We start from the raw sequence: 21,550 nt of genomic DNA on the forward strand, positions 1-21,550 counted from the left end.
GAGAAATAGGAAGAGAGGAGGACAGGTACAGAAAAAGAATGATAAAGGCTAAGGAAGAAGTAGGCAGCACTACATCAAGTGAGTGGATGATGGTCGCCACCACCTACCACTAAAACTGAAGTGCACTGTGTATATAATTATTAATCAGATTATTATGCATGTAATGACATGATGTAGTCATAAAATTGTGTTTATTTTGATAAACACTAAACTTAGCGTATAAGAATGTGAATTACAATGGCCAGTTAAAGTTTAGCGATCTATGTATTGAAAGTAAAGGACTGAACGGTCGCAAAACCTTATGCTTTAGTCACCACTTAGTTAATGTGACTGTGACAGTTGTCTGACAACATCCTTCATCTCTCCTCAGGTCTGGCTCTACTGACAAGACTGGTCTCTGGGTCCTCAGTGTGGTAACAAAAAAAAAAAAAATTCAGTACTGGGCAACTTTACTGTATTCTTATTCATGTACCGAGTACCGAGTCGGTACTTGGTACTTCTTCTTTTTTTTTGTACTGGTACCGGTAGTGACACTTCAATTTTAGGTAAGTACCGTTACCGTTACCGACGGTACTTTTTGTGTACCAGGGGCCCACCTCTGCCCAGTACTACCATGGGTGTGATATGGAGCCAAGCCACACAACACTCCTAAGTGGAGAACTCAGTTGTATTCCGCTCCTTCTGGCACCTTGCCAAAAATCTTTCTAACAACTTTTCCTCATCATCCTTCCCTCCTCTTTTCTACTCTGATGGTTCTGTAGCTATTTCTTCTACTGATAAAGCAGATCTCTTCGCACAGACTTTCTCCTCCAATTGCACCATAGATGATTCCGGTGCTGTTCCTCCATCACTTCCCCCCTCTGACTTCCTCATGGCTGACATTAAAATTTCTTCAGTTGATGTATTTTCTGCCATCACTGGCCTCAGTACTAACAAGGCATATGAGCCTGATGGGGTCCCTCCTGTTGTTCTCGAGAACTGTGCTTCTGTGCTTACACCCTGCCTAGGCAAACTCTTTCGCCTTTGTCTGTCAACTTGTACCTTTCCTTCTTGCTGGAAGTTTGCTCTCATTCAGCCAGTCCCAAAGAAGGGTGACCACTCCCAACCCTCCAACTATCGTCCAATTGCTTTAACGTCCTGTATTTCAAAAGTTTTCGAGTCAATTCTTAATAGAAAAATTTTAAGGCATCTTTCCTATCACAACCTTCTTTCCGATCATCAGTATGGGTTCCGTCAGGGACGCTCCACTGGCGATCTTCTCACCTACCTTTCAGACTCCTGGTCATCCTCCTTTCGGGACTTTGGCGAAAGCTTTGCCATTGCACTTGACATCTCAAAGGCTTTCGATCGAGTCTGGCATAAATCTTTAATTTCCAAACTGCCCTCCTACGGTTTCTATCCTTCTATCTGTGTCTTCATCGCTAGCTTCCTTTCTGGTCTTTCTATAGCCACTCTTGTAGACGGCCATCCTTCTTCTCCTAGATCTATCAACAGTGGTGTTCCTCAGGGCTCTGTCCTATCACCAACTCTCTTCCTTTTATTCATCAATGATCTTCTAAGCTGTACATCTAACCCTATCCACTCATACGCTGATGACTCCACCCTTCACCTATCCATTCGGTTCCCGCAACGCCCATCTCAACAGTTACTTCAAGAAACAAGGGATGAGGCTATGGCACACCTAATGTCTGACTTGGCTCGTATCTCTGATTGGGGTAAAAATAATATGGTTGTCTTTAATGCATCTAAGACTCAGTTCTTACACCTATCAACCCGACAAAATCTTCCACAGGTATACCCATTAATGTTTAATAATATTCAGCTTAATCCTGCATCATCCTTGAACATGCTTGGGGTTTCATTTACTCGGGACTTATCTTGGAAAGATCATATTACATCTCTTGTAAAATCTGCTTCCAAGAGATTGGGTGTGCTAAGCCGACTCCGCTCTTTCTTTACCCCTGCACAATTGTTGACTCTATACAGGGGTTTTATCTGCCCCTGTGTGGAGTACAACTCTCATGTGTGGGGAGGCTCCCCACATACAGCTCTTCTCAATAGGGTGGAGTCAAAGGCTTTTCGTCTCATTAACTCTCCTCCTCTTACTGACTCCCTTCAACCTCTGTCTCTTCGCCGCACTGTTGCATCTTTATCTCTTTTCTATCGCTACTTTAATGGTCACTGCTCCTCCGAACTGTCTGCTTGCATTCCTCTACCTCTATGACGGGCGCGTAGCACCCGTCTGGCAACAAACTCTCATCCCTTTTGTGTCCAACTCTCTAATGCAAGAGTTAACCGTTACTCTCAGTCTTTCATTTATGCAACAGGTCAGCTCTGGAACTGTCTCCCTCTATCTGTATTTCCTGCTGCCTATGATCTCCAGTCTTTCAAACGCAGTGTGTCCAGGCATCTCAAAATGATCGGATCTTGAATTTGGCTCTCTATTGTATTTTGTTTTTCTCTTGGAGGGAACAGTTACTGCGGGCTCATGGCCTTTGGTTCCTTCTTCCTCGCATAAAAAAAAAAAAAAAAAAAAAACGGGGGGGAGAGCCAGGATCATTAAATCTGATGACTTATTATATTCAGGGGTCCCCCCTGTGAGGTGGGATTTCAAGCACATGTTTGAAAAGAAATGAGTACCTTACCTTAGTGACAGTAAAAGAGGCAAGGGAATCAAAGCTCTCAAAGAGTGCCTCTTCTCAATAGCTCAGTTTCATACTGGTCATACTTACTCTTAAACACCTTAATACTGAGGCTACTAATTACAGTCTCAGATTGACCATTCCATTTATTTCTCACTCATAGTAAAGAAGTTATTCCTCTTGGTTGTTCTGTGTTGGGGCTTTGCTAGTGTTTGACCCCCTGTTTCTAGGTGGGTATCCCTTGGTGTTAGCTGTAGGAAACAACCATCCTTGACCTTGTCAAAACCTTTCAGTACTTTGTAGGTTTCAATCATATCCCCTGTAATCTTGTGGTGTTCTAGTGATGTGATACCAAGGCAAGTCAACCTCTGTTTTTATGGAAGCTCAGTCAGTTCTGGAGCTAATTTTGTGGCTTGACGTTGCACCTGCTTCAATTTCAGTATGTCCCTCCTGGTATAAGGAGACCATGCCTGGATGGCCTGCCGGTACTCGTGTCATGGCCTGATTAGTGCCTTATATTGTGGCAGGAACATTTCAGGGTCCAGACATGTGAAAGTTTTCTTTAAGAGGCCTACCACTGAGTTGGCATTCATTGCTACCTTGGCCACTTGTACAGTAGGTTCCAAGACAGGGGTGATGATGATTCTTAAGTCTTTTTCTTTTACAGCTGGAGTGAGTGGAGTAGATCCCATGTAGGTACTGTAGTACTTGTATCCTGGGTTCTGCTTCCCAGTGTTTCTTCATGAGATTGCTGTAGCCATTTCACATTCTACTTCCTTAGTTTGTTCAGGTCATCCTGCAAGGTAATGCCATCTTGTGGAGCTTTTATCTTACAGTAAATTTTTGCATCATCAGCAAAGAGTTTTCCACTTGAACAGGTTCCTTCTGAAAGATCATTTATAAAAACCAGAATGTGTGCTGGTCCCAAGACACTGCCTTTCGGGATTCCACTCCACACTTGTCGCCATTCTGAATGGGTTCCTCTGATGCTGACTCTCTGCTTTCCATTCCACAAGAAGCTGTTCCACCTGAGTACTTCACCATCTACACCAACAGCACTTAGTTTGGCCAGGAGAGAGCAGTATGGGACAGTATCAAAAGCCATTGTACAGTCCAAGTATATTACATCAGCACTCTCTTTCATCTGTTGCATCCTCCAGTTCTTCTAGATATTAGATATTCAAGGAGATGTGTTAGGCAAGACTTTCTTGACCTAAACCCATGTTGATAGCTTTTGAGTAGGTTGTTTTTCTCGAGGTGGTCAACAAGGCTCCTTCGTAACAGTTTTCCTAAGACTTTACAAGGAACAGAAGTCAGAGTGAGTGCTCGGTAGTTAAGGGGGTTAGTTTTTTTCCCCCTTCCTTAAAGATAGGGCTCATGTTGGCTCATGTCCAAACTTTTGGTACTTCACCTGTACTGAGTGATGATCTGTAGATCATCCATAGAGGCTTAGCAAGGGCATACTCTAGTATTAAGAAGGTAAACTATATGCATTTTACACTAACTTGGCCCATAATTTCACTCTTTTGCAGTTTATTTCACATCTTTGTCATAACACCTCGTCATGACTAGTAGCTACAGTATTATGGTACTGTACCGGTAGTGTGTTATTACAGCTCAGCAATCACAGTGGGAAGAGGGCAGTTTCAGACCAGGTTGGAGCAAGAAGGGTAGGAAACTCATGTATTGTGGCCCACTGCTCCCTGTGTAATGACCATTGTTGTTATAACCAACTAATGTTTGGTGGGCTTCGTGGTGTTCATTAAATCTGATATCTGCTATATTGAGGTTTGTTATAGTGAGGGTTTACTGTATCTCCAGTACACAGCTCATCCTTCCGGGGTCTGTGCCTACTCCGTTTTCCCTGCCCTTCACCATGTGGAAGGACCCTGTTCTGACCCTGGCAAGATGCTGTCTGCTACAGAAGGCGGCTGCTTGCTATTGGTCAGTGGGTCTGCTCAGCCACACAGACTAGGGTAGAGCAATAAAACAATAGTGTAAAGGCTGATGGACAGTAGCACTAGCTTTACCATTAATAAAGTGGACACTGCTGAGTAGAATATGGAGTGAGAGTTTGACTCTCTCTCACTCTCCAGCAGCAACAGTCCACCTCTCTTGCTTTCTCAGTCAGCAGGAAATCAATAGAACAACATATCATCCTTTCCTTGTCTAATTGTACAGCACAGCATTGGTATGGCATGATGAAAAAAAGAACTATTATCAAGGTCAGAAAAACATATGTATGCTCCAGCTGTGCACTGCATGGGATCATCAGCTGATCGTTAGATTCATCTAAGAAAAAGCATAGCAGTGACATCAAATGCAGGCCTTAAAGAGGACGTGGAAGTAGGCCTACTGTCAAAAGTATATGTTGTGAACACTTTCACAAGAAATGGCAGGCATACTGCAATATAGTTAAACAGTCATTATTGTAGCAAAAACAGATATTAAAATGTCTACTAGCTGGCTACATTATATACGTACAGTCAGGATCAAAAGTTGTAACTGAGAATCTCTGATGGAGAAAGTACAGTTGGGGTCAAAAGTTGTGTTAAAGTGTTAAGTGATGATGGAAGTTACATTCAGTAGCCTCCATTACCACTGACTTGTGAAAACTCTTAACTCTGACTTTACCTCCTTCTGACAACAGTTGACCATGACTGTACCTCCATTTGACACTACTTTTGACTGCAGCTGTGCTTCTTAGTGAGAAAAATAGTTTGGGAAAGAGGTTAATGTGCATAGTCAATGTAAAGCAAAGCAGCACTGTATACTGAGACAGTAAAAACGAAAGTGGAATCATAAGATACATAAAATGACATCCCATGTAAAGCATATAATTGTGCATATAGAGTCCTGTAAAACTATTCAATCTAGCTGCCAGGTATGTCTCTTGCTTGACATCAAATCCTTCAAGCCCAGTGCAGAGTGGCTTCAGCAGGACCTCTAGGCACGTTACCCAGTTTAGTAGCTTGCAACTTCTCTTCCTAGCGGCATGTCTAATATACTTTTGCACCTTATGTTTTCACAGTATTCTCAGTATTACTCTCTTCCAGCCACCTCACTCAATTGCATTCCACTTTCTTAGTCAGACTATCACTCTCCATTCACTCCATATGCGTGAATTACCTCAGAGTTTAGCCTTGTGGATCAAAAGAAAATTCTCTCCAGTAGTAAACTATTATACTTTAGTATAGATTGTATCACATAAGAATACCCACAGTAGCTGATTCAGAATTTTTTCAAAGCAAGGTCATTACCAAAAGTTGCCCTCCTCAAAGGAGAACAATAGTGACCAACCAGTATCAGTACAGTAAACTCTCAATTATCCGTTGTAATTCAGCCAAACCATATGCCAAATAAAGTGAAACACTTGATATGGCATAGTACCCCCCCCATTGTCTTGACATTTGGCAGGATATTATGTTATTATCCCTCTCTACCCTCTATCCTAAAAACTTTCGTCCATACATCCATCATCCAATCCTACGTTGCCCCATGAGGAGCGTAAGAGCCCGGGGCTAGGCAAGTTGGTTTTGACATTTAAGATGAGAGTGACCAGCCTCACTCATCCTCCCTGATTGGCATTACATGAACAATAAACCCCAGCCACCCCTTGGATATAAACCTACACAGGCTCAATCCGATTGGAGCACCTTAATTACCCATTAAACCGCCAGGCGCCATAATTTGGTTATATGGTTACCACTCGGCATAGTAAATGGTTTCCTAGTGCACAGGAAACCATTTGGCTTTGCACTTAATGTAGAGTTACCTGTAGGCAAAGGGAAGAGGAAATAATGAAGGAAAGAAAGACGGAAGAGGGAGTATCTTTCTTTCCTTCATTCTTTCCTCTTTAAACTTTCCCATGAGTAAAAGATGAAAACTAAACTTAAAATACAATACAGTATTGATACCGTACAGAACAATCCCAGCTATCCAGGAAGCTTGGGAAATTTACCTTCCCTGTTACAGTACAGTACAGGCATACCACAGTGTAACGATGCAGTTGGTTAAGTAAAAACCCATCGCCAAGCGGGGTATTGTAAATTGGGGTAGCTTTAACATATAAAGTATAAGGATGCGTTTACGGGCCTTTGGTCCCCCCCCCCAACCAAGTCCTAAACCCACCCAAATGAGTAAAAAAAAAAATAATAATAATAAAGACAATCCAAATGGCATAACAGCTATAAAAGAAGCTATATAAATAACTCACTAAAACCAACAAATAAAGTCTGAAAGTCATAAAAATAGGTCAGAAAATATCAAACACCTCTCATCGCTTACTTCTTGTAAGTCCATGTCTGGTCCTGTCATCATCCTTGCTATCCTCCCCGAGGCTAGGGGACATGTGGTGCTCCCTAACACTCACTCATCCTCCTCAGAGCCCTGAAACCCCATCCCCAGGGGAGGGTCAGCAGGGGGGAGGGGAAGCTTGCCGAGATGGGATGATGGTAGTGGGAGACTGATGCGCTGACTCTGGGGGTGGCAATGGGGTGCGATGCGATGACTTAGGAGGTGGCGATAGGGTGTGATGCGATGACTTAGGAGGTGATGATGGGGTGCGATGCAATGACTCAGGAGGTGATGATGGTGTACGATGCGATGACAGACGAGGTGGCAAAGGAGACAGCTGCAATGACTGGTGAGGTAGCGAGAGAGACAGATGCGGTGGCTCACATGATGGCAATGGGGACAGAGGCAGTGGCCAAAGTGGTAGGAGAGATCTATGCTGGGGTGAGGAAGGTAACAATGGAGTGCCGCAGTGGAGACTCAGGTGATGTGGGAGATGGGGATTGGCTGGAGGAGAGGTCCAGCACTAGGAACTGAGCACGTCCTCCATGGGAGAAGGCCCTGGGTGTTTCTTTGCTGGTCGAGGGCTGGGGAGATGCTTTGTTGGTCGAGGGCTGGGGAGATGCTCCACTGGTCAACGGCTGGGGAGATGCTCCACTGGTCGAGGGCTGGGGAGATGCTCCACTAGTCAAGGGCTGAGGAGATGCTCTGCTGGTCAAGGGCTGGGGAGATGCTCTGCTGGTCAACGACTAGGGAGATTCTCTGCTGGTTGAGGGCTGGGGAGATCCTCTGTGGGTTGCTGGTGTGGTGGGGGCCTCTTTGAAGAAGGCAGTGATTGTTGTCTACCTGGCCACCCTCTTCATTTCCTCCAGCATTGTCCTGTATGCCTTTATCCCCTCCTCCAGCCGATCAGATACGTCCCTGCTTCGTCCTGGGAGACGGTCATGATTGCACATAAGCGCGATGACCTCGTCAACCTTGGCCACCTTCTCCCTCAGAATTTTCATACTGAGGGCTCACACCTCAGGGATGACCTCCTCCTCCTCCTGTGCCTCCTGGTGCACCCGCTGTATCTGTATTGAGGAGCTCCTCATTGCTGAGTTTCTCTCTGTGGCTTTTCAGGACATCCTTCACACCCTGCTCGTCGACCTTCCTGAAGCCCGCCTCATGCGACAGTTGAACAATTTCCTGCCTTACCCGTTCCACTGGCGGAGCTCGCACGCCCTCGGGGAAGCCGGTGGAGTGAATGCGCTCCAGCCACAGCTTCCACCTCACATCGTTCATGGTGGGCTGGCTTACTTCCCACCATGCATCCATGATATTCTCGATGGTGTGGTGTATATTGTATCCTTTCCAAAAGGATTGCACCATTGTCTTGTCATCGCTGTCACACGCCCTCACCAGTTGCTGCATAGTGCAGCTGAGGTAACACGTCTTAAACGTCGCGATCACCCCCTGGTCCATGGGTTGCAACAAAGATGTGGTGTTGGGGGGCAGGAACACCACTTCAATGTTGCTTGCCCAGTCTTTCATCGCAGGAGGGTGGCTAGGTGCATTGTCCGCCACCACGAGAAATCTGTTCACCAGGTTCTCCCTCGAGGCATACTTTCTGAGAACACAAGAGAGATAGGAGTGGAAATATGACAAACAGATATCAGAAGTCAACCAGGCTTTCTTGTTGGATGTCCAGATCATCCCTAAATTCTACTTAATATACCCCACCAGAGCTGTGGGGTTTTCAGAGTGATAGACGAGCAGCAGCTTTAACTTGACGTAACCCTTAGCATTGCACCCCAGCAGCAGTGTAAGCTGGTCCTTCGAGGCCTTGAACCCTGAAGTAGACTTTTCTTTGTTGCAAGAATTGTCTTTGAGGACATTCTCTTCCAAAAGAGCCTAGACTTTTCAAAATTCAAAACCTGCTTTACTCTATAACCACCCTTCGCGATGATGTGCTTCAACTCGTCAGGGAAAACTGCCATTGCCACCATATCCTCATTCACCGCCTTACCATACAACTTGATTTGTTGCAGGCTTGCCTGCCTCTTTAAACGGTCAGATCACCCATGGCTAGCCATAAAGGTTTCACTAGCTTCAAGATTGCATCTCATCTTTATTTTGTCCCACAGGGAGAGAGCCTTCGTGCATATGATCGCCTGACTCATGGGCGCCTTTCTCCTGTTCTGGTCCTCCATCCAAGTGCAGAGCATCTACTCCAGCTCCTCTATCGTTGGCTCTCTATGGTGGGTGAGATGAGAGGCAGTGAAGGTTGCAACCTCCCCATTGGCAACCTTGATGGCCTCTCCCTTCTTGATAATGGTGGAGACAGTCGATTGGGCCAGGTGGAGAGCCGAGGTGATGGGACACGCTTCCTCATTTCCATTGTGGTGCTTCAGAATACTGTATCTAATTTCACTTCCGGAGATACAGTTTACAAACACACTTCACAGGAACATCACCATCATCAACACTAGCAGGCTGCTTACCACCCTGACTAGGGCCACCACGAGCACCACCACATGCACTGCCCTTACCGGACATGATCACACTTGTTTAGGCCAAAATTCACACAAAATCACACTCCACACACAATTAGTATCACTGCCCTACTCACGGCACTGCCCGTGTACAGTTACGATGCACTACGATAGCAACATGTGTAACGTTGGTAATGCAACACAGTGTGGGGTAGGTGTGGGTAAGAGACTTCCTCATTCAGAGACGGCTGGTGTGAGAAGAATGATATAGGTGTGTGCAGGGTGAGTGATGGCTGTAGGAGCTGCGTGAGCATTTTTGTGCATTCTGGGAGGCAGGCGGGCTCATCTGGCTGCAGGAACACGCTTGATTCAAAATTTTGGCCCCTCACTCCTGAATGAGACATTGGAGGACCCATCATTAAACCAGGGTGCAGCTGTCGTCAGGCAGGGTATGGTGGTATTTCAACCTCCCATCACTATGCTGGGGTATCGCATCAAGGGGTATCATATCTTGGGGAATGCCTGTACTGTACTTATTTTTCCCTGGACAACTGATATTTACTCTTATACATAGGCTATCACATTTTGGTATATACAATACCACTGATATCCAGGGCCACACAAACAATTCCATTTGAAGCATAACCTCCTCTTAAACACACTCCATAGACATAGGCTAACATACATGATTGCAGTGTCATGCAGTAGTGCAAAATGCATATGGTAAGTTCATTTTATTAAACATTATTTGTTATTGTATTCATAAAATATGGAAAAATAAGCTAAAAAAATAAATCATGAGAATTTATTGGGGAGCTGATGATTTGGAAAGAAATATTGCTGCACAGTAGAATTATCATGACTCTCTTGCTAAAAGTACCGAATATGGCCGTGACTCACCAATTTTTTCCTTACCTGATTGCAGTCACTCCACCCCTCACTTCCTACTCTTCTTCTTTGCAGATGATACTATAAATATGTGCTAATTGCATGGAAAAATAAACAAAAGAAATAGATCCTGAGCATTTATTGTTGAACTGATAATTAGGAAAGAAGTGTTGTACAGTGCAGTAGAATTATCACGACTCTTGCTCACAGTTGTATGTATGACCATGGCCCACCAATTTATTCCTCATCTTACTGCGATCACTCTACCCCTCACTCGCCACTCACCCGTTTTGCAGATAATACTGTTGCGAAGAGGGATTTGCGAGATAGGAAATCCTGGAAAGTTCTCAGTATTTCTCGTATTTTTCAGTTACATGTCAGAGTTGCCAGTTAGCCTGCTGTTTGTGAGGGGAGTTCATTTGTCTATCTATCTATCTATCTATTGCCAGACGCCTCAATCCCGTTTGGGGTGGCCACAAACAAATCGCCTCCAAGTCGCCCTGTCCCCCGCCATTTCACTGCCCTGCTCCCAACTCACACACCCCTCTCTCATATACCTCTCCACCCCATCCCTCCATCTCATCCTCGGTCTCCCCCTCCCTCTTCCACCCTCCACCTCACTCACATACACTCTCTTCGTCAGTCTTTCACCCTCCATCCTCTCCACATGGCCAAACCACCTCAGTGTGTTCCTCACAACGCTTCCTATCACATCCACATCCACACCACAACGCTCCTTTATATCTTCATTCGTCAGCCTGTCTCTCCACGTGACTCCACAGGCTCCTCTTAAATAACTCATTTCCACTGCTCTCACTCTTGACCTGTGTCCTTCCAACAATGTCCAAGCTTCACTTCCGTACGTTAGAGTTGGTATCACAATACTGTCATGTAGTAACTTTTTTACTTCCATGCTCACTTCCCTGTTTCTTATCACTGCTTTCAAGGAACCAGCAACCTTTCTTCCCTGCTGTACCCTTTCAAGCACTTCACCCTCCAAACCTCCATCCTTACTCATCACACTACCCAAATACTTAAATGTACTCACATTTTCCAATTCCTCACCATCCAACCTCGCTGTACATTCACTGACTTCACCTCTCTCAAAGACCATCACTTTACTCTTCCCTACATTCACCTTTAGGTTCCGTTTCTTACACACTCTCTCAAACTCATCCACCAAGCCTTGCAGCTCCCCTTCGTCTTCACTCAACAACACAGTATCATCTGCAAACAACAGTACAGGGAGTTTCCAAACACTATCCTCTCTCACCAGGGCCACTCCAACATCCACTACCCTACCTTGTACCTCTTTTATTACCCCATCCATGTACAGATTGAACAACCATGGAGACATGACACATCCCTGTTTCAAACCAACTTTCAAAGAGAAAAATTCACTTAGTTCACCATCCACACGCACTGCAGCCTTCGCACCATCGTACATACTCTTCACAGCATTCAACAACTTCCCATCTACTCCATATATTCTTAACACTTTCCACAATCCTTGTCTATCCACCCTGTCATATGCTTTCTCCAAATCCATGAAAGCCGCATACAACTTCTTTCCCTTCTCTAGAAACTTTTCCACTAAAGATCTAAGAATGAATATCTGATCTACACAACCTCTTCCCTTCCTAAAGCCTCCCTGTTCTTCTCCAACTAATTTCTCTGTTCTTTCTCTAACTCTGTCTATAAGTATCCTACCATACACTTTTCCTATTATACTAAGAAGACAAATGCCCCTATGATTACCACACACTTCTTTTTCCCCTTTTCCTTTGTACAAGGGAATAATTATACCTGACTTCCAATCCTCCGGAACTCTACCTTCCTCCCAGGCCAATCTGCACATCTTCCACATCCATTCTACTACTATCTCTCCCCCATGCTTCAGCATTTCACCACACACTCCATCAATTCCTGGGGCTTTCCCCGATTTAACTTTCTTCATTGCTTCCACAACTTCTATCCTACTGATTTCTTCCTGTCTTCTCACCTCCCTCCTTCTCCCAGCCATTCCCCAGCCACTTATACTCGCATTACTTCCATCCTCTACGTTCAACAATTCCTTAAAGTGTTCTCTCCATCTGCTCACTTTTTCTCCCTTCTCCACTAGTAATCTATCATTTTTATCTTTCACTCCCCTGCTAACTTCACTTCCACCCTGTCTTACTCTTTTCACTTCTCTCCAGAACATTTTCTTACAGTCCCTCCACTTTACACTCAAATTCCATCCAAATTCCTCATCCACTCTCTTACTCTCTCTTACTAATATTTTCACCTCTCTCTTCCTTTCCACATATAACTCTCTCTTCCGCCTCTCAACTTCTTCCACACCCCTATTTCTCATCCATTCATTGTATGCTTTCTTCTTTTGTGCCACAGCCTGTTTCACCTCTTCAGTCCACCACGCTGTTCCTTGCACCCCCCTCCGTCTTCTCTTCCTTCCACACACCACATCACATGCTGCACATATTTCTTCTGTAAATATCTTACACACACCTTCCACGTCTCCCATCTGCTCCAATTCATATTTGCCCAATCGTTCCTCCACTTCTCTCTTATACTCTGCCTTTTTCTCATCTTCTTGTAACCTTTCCACTCTCCTTGCAACTACTCCTTCCTCTCGTCTCTCCCTTCTTCTATTCCTCCATCTTACTTGCATCCTAATTCTGGCCACCACCAAGTAGTGGTCAGAAAGTCCACTCCCCCAACCTCTATACACTCTTGCATCCTTTACACATCTTCGCATCCTTTCATCCACACACACATAATCAATCATTGCCTTCCTTTCATTCAGTTCACCACCCACCCTTCACATCACTCGCCATGTATACCTGTGGATCATTTTATGCCTGAAGAGGGTATTGACTATTACCAACCCCCTCCCAGCACAAATGTCCACTAACGCACTCCCATTCTCATCTATCTCAGCAGGCACACCCCACTCACCAACTATTCCATCCACCTTCACATTACCAACTTTACCATTCATATCACCAATCAAAAACACTCTCTCATTCCTTCCAAACTTTTCCATGCACACTTCCACATTTGTCCAGAACTCTTCTCTCACTCTTCTAGCACGATCTTGCGTTGGCGCATACACACACACAATCGCCCACATTTGTATTCCAACTTTCAACTTTACCCACACAATCCTTGACCCAACTGATCCATACTGTCTTATGCTCTTCTTCCATCTTTTACTCACAACTATACACACTCCTTCCTTTGCCCTCTCATTCTCATCTACTCCTGCACATATACCCCATCCATACTCCCATTCTCTCACACTTTCTCCTCTCCATTTTGTTTCAGTTATATATTAATTTTTATGCCCTTTTTCTCTATAATGTTTTATTTATGTGATTGTTTGTTAGATTATGTAATTTTATCTCAGTTTGTATGCTAAATGATTTAGAGTGTTATGTAGTGTAAGAAAACTCTGACATATTTTGGATGTCTCTGATTTGGTAACTGTAGGTGCCAGAGTAAACTAGAAGCTTTGAGTGTAATGCAAAGCTGTATAACGGAGTGGAAAAGCCTAGGGGAGTTGGTTTCATTTCTTTTCAGTTTGAGTATACTGTATTTTTTTTTTTTTTTTTTTTTTTTTTTTTTTTTTACATGTCTGACTGGGCAAAGGCTTCAGGGCCTATTTCTTTGGGGGCAGTGACCTATTCCAAGGCCCAGTAGTCCTCCTACACCTCCACATGTCACCACTTCGACGCTAACACCCACCATCCATATTGAATACATGCTAGGGCTGTCTCATACAGGACTGGTGTATTGGTATTAGCGGGAATATTTTTGTGACATGTCGGCAGGTCATCTGGTAAATCATGAAAGTCAGCTTTTAGAAAATTAAAATCCTTAAACTGTTCCCTGTCCCAGCTGGGATTCGATCCTGGGTCCATTAGGACTGCAGGCCGCCTCTCTACCAATTCAGCCACCAGTTCAGTGTCATTGCAGATTGTTTAGCTCCAGTACAGATTTGTTCTGTGATGAATTTATACATCATCCTAGAATGCATTTGCACTGGCAGATTAGGTAAAATATAGCAGATAGAAATGAAAGTTTGCTTTGTTGGATAAAATTTTTGCACTTGCATTTCATACAGAGACAAGTTTGTAAAGCACTTAGAAACAAACAATCTCATAAAAGATTCGCAACATGTTTTTCGTAATAATCGCTCTTGCCTTACGAATCTGCTGGACTTTTTCAATGATATACTGAACATGTATGACGAGACTAAATCTGTTGATGTGGTCTACCTCGATTTTCAAAAGGCTTTTGACAAAGTTCCACACAAAAGACTCCTTCAGAAACTAAAGGCACATGGTTTCAGCAGCAGTGTTCTCGGGTGGGTAGAAGATTGGCTCACCGGACGAAAGCAAAGCGTTGTAATAAATGGAAAAGAGTCAGACTGGATAAATGTTACAAGTGGAGTGCCGCAGGGTTCAGTGTTAGGTCCTATTCTTTTCTTAATATATGTGAATGATATAGATGAAGGATTGTGTTGTAAGATTTCAAAATTTGCTGATGATACTAAAATAGGTAACAGAGCAGATACAGCACTGCAAAGACAGACAGTTCAGAGAGATCTCGATCAACTGTTTAACTGGGCCCAAGTCTGGCAAATGGATTTCAATATTAGTAAATGCAAAGTGTTAAACATTGGCAGTAAAAATGTAAGAGCAAGTTATAGCATGAATAATGTCCAGCTTGTTAGGGTAAACCATGAAAAAGACTTAGGAGTTATAATAACAAATGATTTGAAACCCAGCAAACAATGTACAGAAGCTGTGAAAAAAGCCAACAAATTGATTGGGTTCATAGGCAGAGCATTTGAATATAAATCTGATAATATCGTCCTCACTTTGTGTAATTCCTTAGTACGCCCGCACTTGGAGTACTGTGTTCAGTTTTGGTCACCGTATTATAAAAAGAATATGGAAAAGCTTGAAAGAATGCAGCGAAGGATGACAAAGATGATACCTAGATTGAGAAATAAACCGTATGAGGAACGTTTAGAAGTCCTGAATCTCTTTACCCCAACAAAACAGAGGATACAAGGAGATTTAATTCAAGTATTCAAGATATTCAAAGGACATGATAACATGGCAGTCGATAAATACTTCACAGTTGATCACTCGAACTACACTAGAGGCAATGGGCATAAAATAATTGGCAAACGATTCCAGTTGCATGAAGCTAAGCATTTCTTCTTCAATAGAGTTGTAAATATATGGAATAAATTGCCCTCCAACGTAATAGATTGTAATACAGTACAAACCTTTAAAGGTCGCCTGGATAAGTATTTGGCATCCAACCCCCAGCTTAATATGTTTACTTCTGAATAAAACACTTGTGTATATATAATTTTCTGTTTTATTTTATTTTAGTTTTTTAGAGCCTGGATCAATTTATTAAATGCAAATATAGTATATGCACAGACTAGGATATGCACAGATAGCCCTGAGTTAACGGTCACTACTCATACTCTCGACCTGTGATGGGCTGTGGATCACTGAGGGTCCCTGTTAGTTACGTGGCCACCATCGAGATTTTTTTTAATGTACCAGGGGTCACTGCTTCAGGAGGTGACTTGTTTGCTTGTCCTCCATGGGAAAGTTCCTAGTCTCAGTGGAATGAATGGAGCTGCGGCCTGATTGACTGCTGCCTACCTTAATAGCACCAGACAAGGGTGCCACACCACCCCTGAATATCCACACTGTGCACTGTGCAATTTCCACACTGTATCCGCAGATGCCCCGTCAACTCAGTGTACCCGTACAGCGACATCCATTAGTTATTTATTTAGCCTATTAGATTACTCATTGTACTTTACTACTCTCTTTCAGGTTATTCATACTGGTAGCTCATAGGTAATGTATTATAGAATGTAGCTTTTCCTTTTCAGTCTTTCCTATGAAATTTCCATGTCAGTTTTTCCATGCTGCGTGGTGGTTTTTCTCACTTTTTCTTGCCAGTTTTGGCTGGAGGGTTTGGAGGTGGGGGGAGCCTTCTTGCTTTACTATCCTTATCCTTCAGCATGTAGAGTTAGATCTTGTAGTCATAGTCTACTCTGTACCAAACAGCCTCGAAAGGACCATAAGGTCTGTTGCTGTTTGCATTCCTTTGTACTCCTTTGTACTTCTTTGTACTCCTTTGTACTTCTTTGTACATATATCATATGCACACCAGCTGAGTGTCGAATGAAGGATGGAGTGACAGCACTCAGGTAAGGATTAAATTGGTGGGCTTTGGCAGTATATGTAATTGTGAGCAAGGGAATCGTGATAATTCTACCGTACAACACCACATTCCAAATCAGCTGTTCACCAGTAAATACCTAAAATTTATTTTTTAAATTTATTTTTCTATGTTTTTATGAATAATATTTAACAGAATGGACTTACCAAGATACTGTAAGATATTGCAAGCTCATTGGTAGTTAAAGTCAGTTCATTAGGTAGGTACCACACATTTTCCGTCAGTGAACAACATGCCTTTTTTTCAGTGTATTTATTCGTATTGCTTTTCTTGACCCTCTACCCTAAAAACTTTCCCATGAGTAAAAGATGAAAATTAAACTTAAATGTGATACAGTATTGATTCAATACAGGAATACAGTACGTTGTGTAGCTACTACTTATTCACCTAATGTTGGCATCAATGGAGGATAGAGTTGTACACCATGCAGTACCGCAAAGTACAGTGCACATTCCCGTGTGATCTGGCGGCAGTAATCCCTTTATTATCCGGATGGCCATCATCTGGACAATCCATTACTTGGATGCTGTGATCTGGCTGTTCGACACCATTATTCAAATGTGGACAAAATGGTTGTGTCCAGGTGGAAATTATGGTCACTGCAGGATATGGCCCTGAAGTGTTGATTGGTTGTCTGTGGTTAATGGGTCTGTTTGACCATGGCAGTTGCCTGGCAGTGGTTCATAGCTCTGCTTGACAAGATAGAACAATGTTAAACAACAGGAGCAAGTGTTGTACGATGCACTGTAGTGACTTTTTACACTGACTTTCAAAGCTAGGATATGTACGAAAGGTAGCCAGGGAGAAGTCAGTTATCCGGATGGAGCCATTGCCCTGGACATGTCTTTGGCACTATTATGTCGGATAATTAAGGGATTACTGTAATTACGTGTACAGTAATTTCAGAATCAAAATAGAGCTCTAGGACACAGAAACACTGAGAGGGGACAAGCTTTGCAACAACGAGCGAGGCATGGGAGGCCAAAGAGTAAGTCTTAGCACTAGGGGTCTGCCACTGCATGGTCACAAGAGCAGAGCACATAGATACGTCTTTGACATTGAATGAGATCCATGGGAGAATGAGAGAGTTACAGTAGGCTGGGCGAACCAGGTGGGTTGTTCCTGCAACAAATTCTGATTGGCTGGCGTGTTGCGGGCATTCTCATTGGCTGGCGCGTTGCGGGGTTTTCCCGGGCGCTGGTTGGCTGCTGCATAAGAGCTGGTTGATACACCTTGCTGCCAGATGTTGTATAGAACTGCCGGTTACTCCCCATTTCGGCACCAGACGTTGCATAATTTTGCCGGATATTGTATTGGACCGGATATTGTGACAACAGATAAGTTAGAGTTTACTATGCAGTTTCTAGTTATCTGCCAAGAAAATTGTCAGTTGTTGCTGAAATTGTTTGGAATTATTTTCATCCATCATTATGGGTGTTTTCATACACTGCAGATTATGTTACTGGGATTTCCAGGCCTCATAATATATTGCCTTTTTTGATGCTTCATGGTTGCCACATTAAATTCATAAAAATTGTCTGTCAAATCTCTGTTGCCATCTTGAAAAGCTGTATGGAAAATTGATATTTTGGAACATATTCATTCATGACTTTTAACGAGACTTATAATTCAGTCATCCCTATCTTCCATTTATGCAATTATGTGTTAATGTGGACCCCATATGTACAGTACATGGAAAAAGCACATTTAAGCCCCTTTAAATCATGAAGTAAAAGGTAATTCATTGACCACGTACTAAGCCTGACCTCACGTTCCCACTAAAAATCATGTATGGCCTCAAGTTGCTTACTGTAATGCTTTGTAATGATATGCCTCACCCCACTGTTCAGACATAAAGCAGTCACAAGGCAACGACATTAGAGAGGTTTAAGACAACAGGTTGTGGTACTAACCTTGACAGACAGTAACAACTGGCTTGGTGCTAAGAAGGGGATCTGAGACTGAGTTGAAGTTGGGGCTGGCTTCCCTATTCCCATGCAACAGTGATAGGAGATGGAGGTGGCCATAAATTTCTCAGAGTCACTTAACCTTTTGTCTGCCACTTACCTACTTTGCATTTTATTTTCACTGATGGCCAACAATTTTACTGCACACAACACCAGCACAGGCCACGAAAATGGATTTTTAAAAACTATATCATTTAACGTTTTAGTGCAGGAATAAAGAACTTGCTATGTATTCCAACTTAAGATGGATGACTTTATTCACATTGAAACTCGCTTCAGACAAAGAATTAAGCCCCCGTCTTTTATCACACTCTTTTGCACAGGAGGAAGGAGACGCATATTCAGCATCCTCACTAGATGCTTCACCATCAGGCACCAGTGATGAGTCCCATGTCATCAGAGGAACCTTAGTTTTTTTTGTTCTTGAGTAACCTCAGTCCCTCTGACCAAGCAGACCTGTTAACCGCAGGCAAGCAACTGCCCTCATAGGGCTGTCTCATGCAGTGAACGTATTGTTCCCTTGTTGCAGACAGTGCCTAACCACCCATGGGCTTGGGAAAGTCGCAAGGAGGTTTGGTTCCCACGTGGAAACCACATTTACTTCTCACTACCCAGTTAACAGGGGAGCACAGGAGGCTTCACATCATCCAGTAACTTGGTTATGTGGTTGCAGTCCAGCATTGTAGGTAATTTCCTGGGTTACAAGAAGTTAAATTTGTCAGTCTACCTGAAATGATAAGAATAATAAAAAGTGAAAGGAAGGATGAGAGAGATAGGAAAAGGCAAACACACACACAAAAAATATAAAGGTGAATGAAGAGGTGGGCAGCATTATATCAAGTGAGTGAATGAGGATCGGCATCACCCTTTGCTAATACAGACATCCCTCAGATTGGCTGCCTGCATGATTCTGGACACTTTAGTGTATATACTGTATCTTGGTCTTGTATAATTCAGTGTTATCATTAGATAGGTTATGCACACTTCATTCACAAGCATCCTTCATAAAAACCCATCTCTTTTTTTTTTCTTTCTTTTTTTTCAGCAACACAGTGCACCCTACAACACTTCTCACCACACTTTCCCAGAATCCAAGAGAAAATGTAAATTCTTATTTATCACAGTATTTATGTGGTGTGTGCATTACTGTAGATTCATTAACAGTAAAAGCACAGGCCATATTGACCTTTTCATGGTCATGTAGGCATCTTAACAGTTTATTTTTCTTGACCAAGGTTAAATTGACACACTTCCAGGATAGTGCTGCAGTTACCTGCACCGTAATGTCCCAGGATAACACACAACCCACCATGGTAACACAAGAGCCTGAATCATGCAAAATATTGTATTGTACATGGTGATGCAAGACACAAGGAAAATTCCATGTTCAATGGAGGACCAGAGGAGAATGACACGAACCAGCATGGGTGAAGCTTGCATGCCACGGTATCACTACATGGCAGATTTGAAGTGTCATAGGGTTTTCCATGATGTTCAGCCTGCACACGTGCTATGACAGCAGTTGAATAGCTGGAAATTGGCCACTATTGAGGTAGAACTCACAAACGTTTAATTTGGGATGACTCCTGCACATACATTACAGTGCAGTGTAGTAGCATATAGTATTATATTTTTCCAGGTATTGCAGTAATTCAGGATGCTGCGTTCACTGTATGCATACAAGGGAACCCATGCCCGAACTCTTGGATTTCAAGTAGGTGAGAAATTCTTGGAAATTGGCACATCAAGAGATCCTAACTGGCTACATGTGATCAGTGAACGGGGGTCCATTGGCTATGTTCCCAAGAATTATATGGGCCCAGAGGAGGTAAGCCTTCTGACTGATGTGAATGCAAATAAAAAAAATTTACATTGGTTGCAAGCATATGACATGGTGGATAGACAAGGATTGTGGAAAGTGTTAAGAATATATGGAGTAGATGGGAAGTTGTTGAATGCTGTGAAGAGTATGTATGATGGTGCGAAGGCTGCAGTGCGTGTGGATTGTGAACTAAGTGAATTTTTCTCTTTGAAAGTTGGTTTGAAACAGGGATGTGTCATGTCTCCATGGTTGTTCAATCTGCACATGAATGGGGTAATAAAAGAGATACATGGTAGGGTAGTGGATGTTGGAGTGGCCCTAGTGAGAGAGGATAGTGTTTGGAAACTCCCTGTACTGTTGTTTGCAGATGATACTGTGTTGTTGAGTGAAGACGAAGGGGAGATGCAAGGCTTGGTGGATGAGTTTGAGAGAGTGTAAGAAACGGAATCTAAAGGTGAATGTAGGGAAGAGTAAAGTGATGGTCTTTGAGAGAGGTGAAGTTAGTGAATGTACAGCGAGGTTGGATGGTGAGGAATTGGAAAATGTGAGTACGTTTAAGTACGTGGGTAGTGTGATGAGTAAGGATGGAGGTTTGGAGGGTGAAGTGCTTGAAAGGGTACAGCAGGGAAGAAAGGTTGCTGGTTCTTTGAAAGCAGTGATAAGAAACAGGGAAGTGAGCATGGAAGTGAAAAAGTTACTACATGACAGTATTGTGATACCAACTCTAACGTATGGAAGTGAAGCTTGGACATTGTTGGAAGGACACAAGTCAAGAGTGAGAGCAGTGGAAATGAGTTATTTAAGAGGAGCCTGTGGAGTCACGTGGAGAGACAGGCTGACGAATGAGGATATAAAGGAGCGTTGTGGTGTTGATGTGGATGTGATAGGAAGCGTTATGAGGAACACTCTGAGGTGGTTTGGCCATGTGGAGAGGATGGAGGGTGAAAGACTGACGAAGAGAGTGTATGTGAGTGAGGTGGAGGGGGGAAGAGGGAGGGGGAGGCCGAGGATGAGATGGAGGGATGGGGTGGAGAGGTATATGAGAGAGGGGGGTGTGAGTTGGGAGCAGGGCAGTGAAATGGCGGGGGACAGGGCGACTTGGAGGCGATTTGTTTGTGGCCACCCCAAACGGGATTGAGGCGTCTGGCAATAGATAGATAGATAGATAGAAAGGTAAGAGCA

The 21,550-nt window shown here is 43.4% G+C and overlaps 1 protein-coding gene across 1 annotated transcript in view; it reads left to right on the top strand.

Annotated features, from left to right (window-relative positions):
- The first annotated feature begins 20,203 nt into the window (after positions 1–20,203).
- Positions 20,204–21,550, top strand: part of LOC145413633 (NCK-interacting protein with SH3 domain) — a 72,405-nt gene continuing 71,058 nt past the window's right edge. The window contains exon 1 of the mRNA XM_080283293.1: positions 20,204–20,374. Within this exon, the coding sequence (XP_080139419.1) occupies positions 20,204–20,374 (171 nt within the window). The remainder of the gene's footprint in view (positions 20,375–21,550) is intronic.

This window comes from Coenobita brevimanus, chromosome 97 (assembly GCF_032717465.1).
Source record: "Coenobita brevimanus isolate Jiangsu-jjx chromosome 97, ASM3271746v2, whole genome shotgun sequence".
In the NCBI taxonomy this organism is placed as follows: Eukaryota; Metazoa; Arthropoda; class Malacostraca; order Decapoda; family Coenobitidae; genus Coenobita; species Coenobita brevimanus.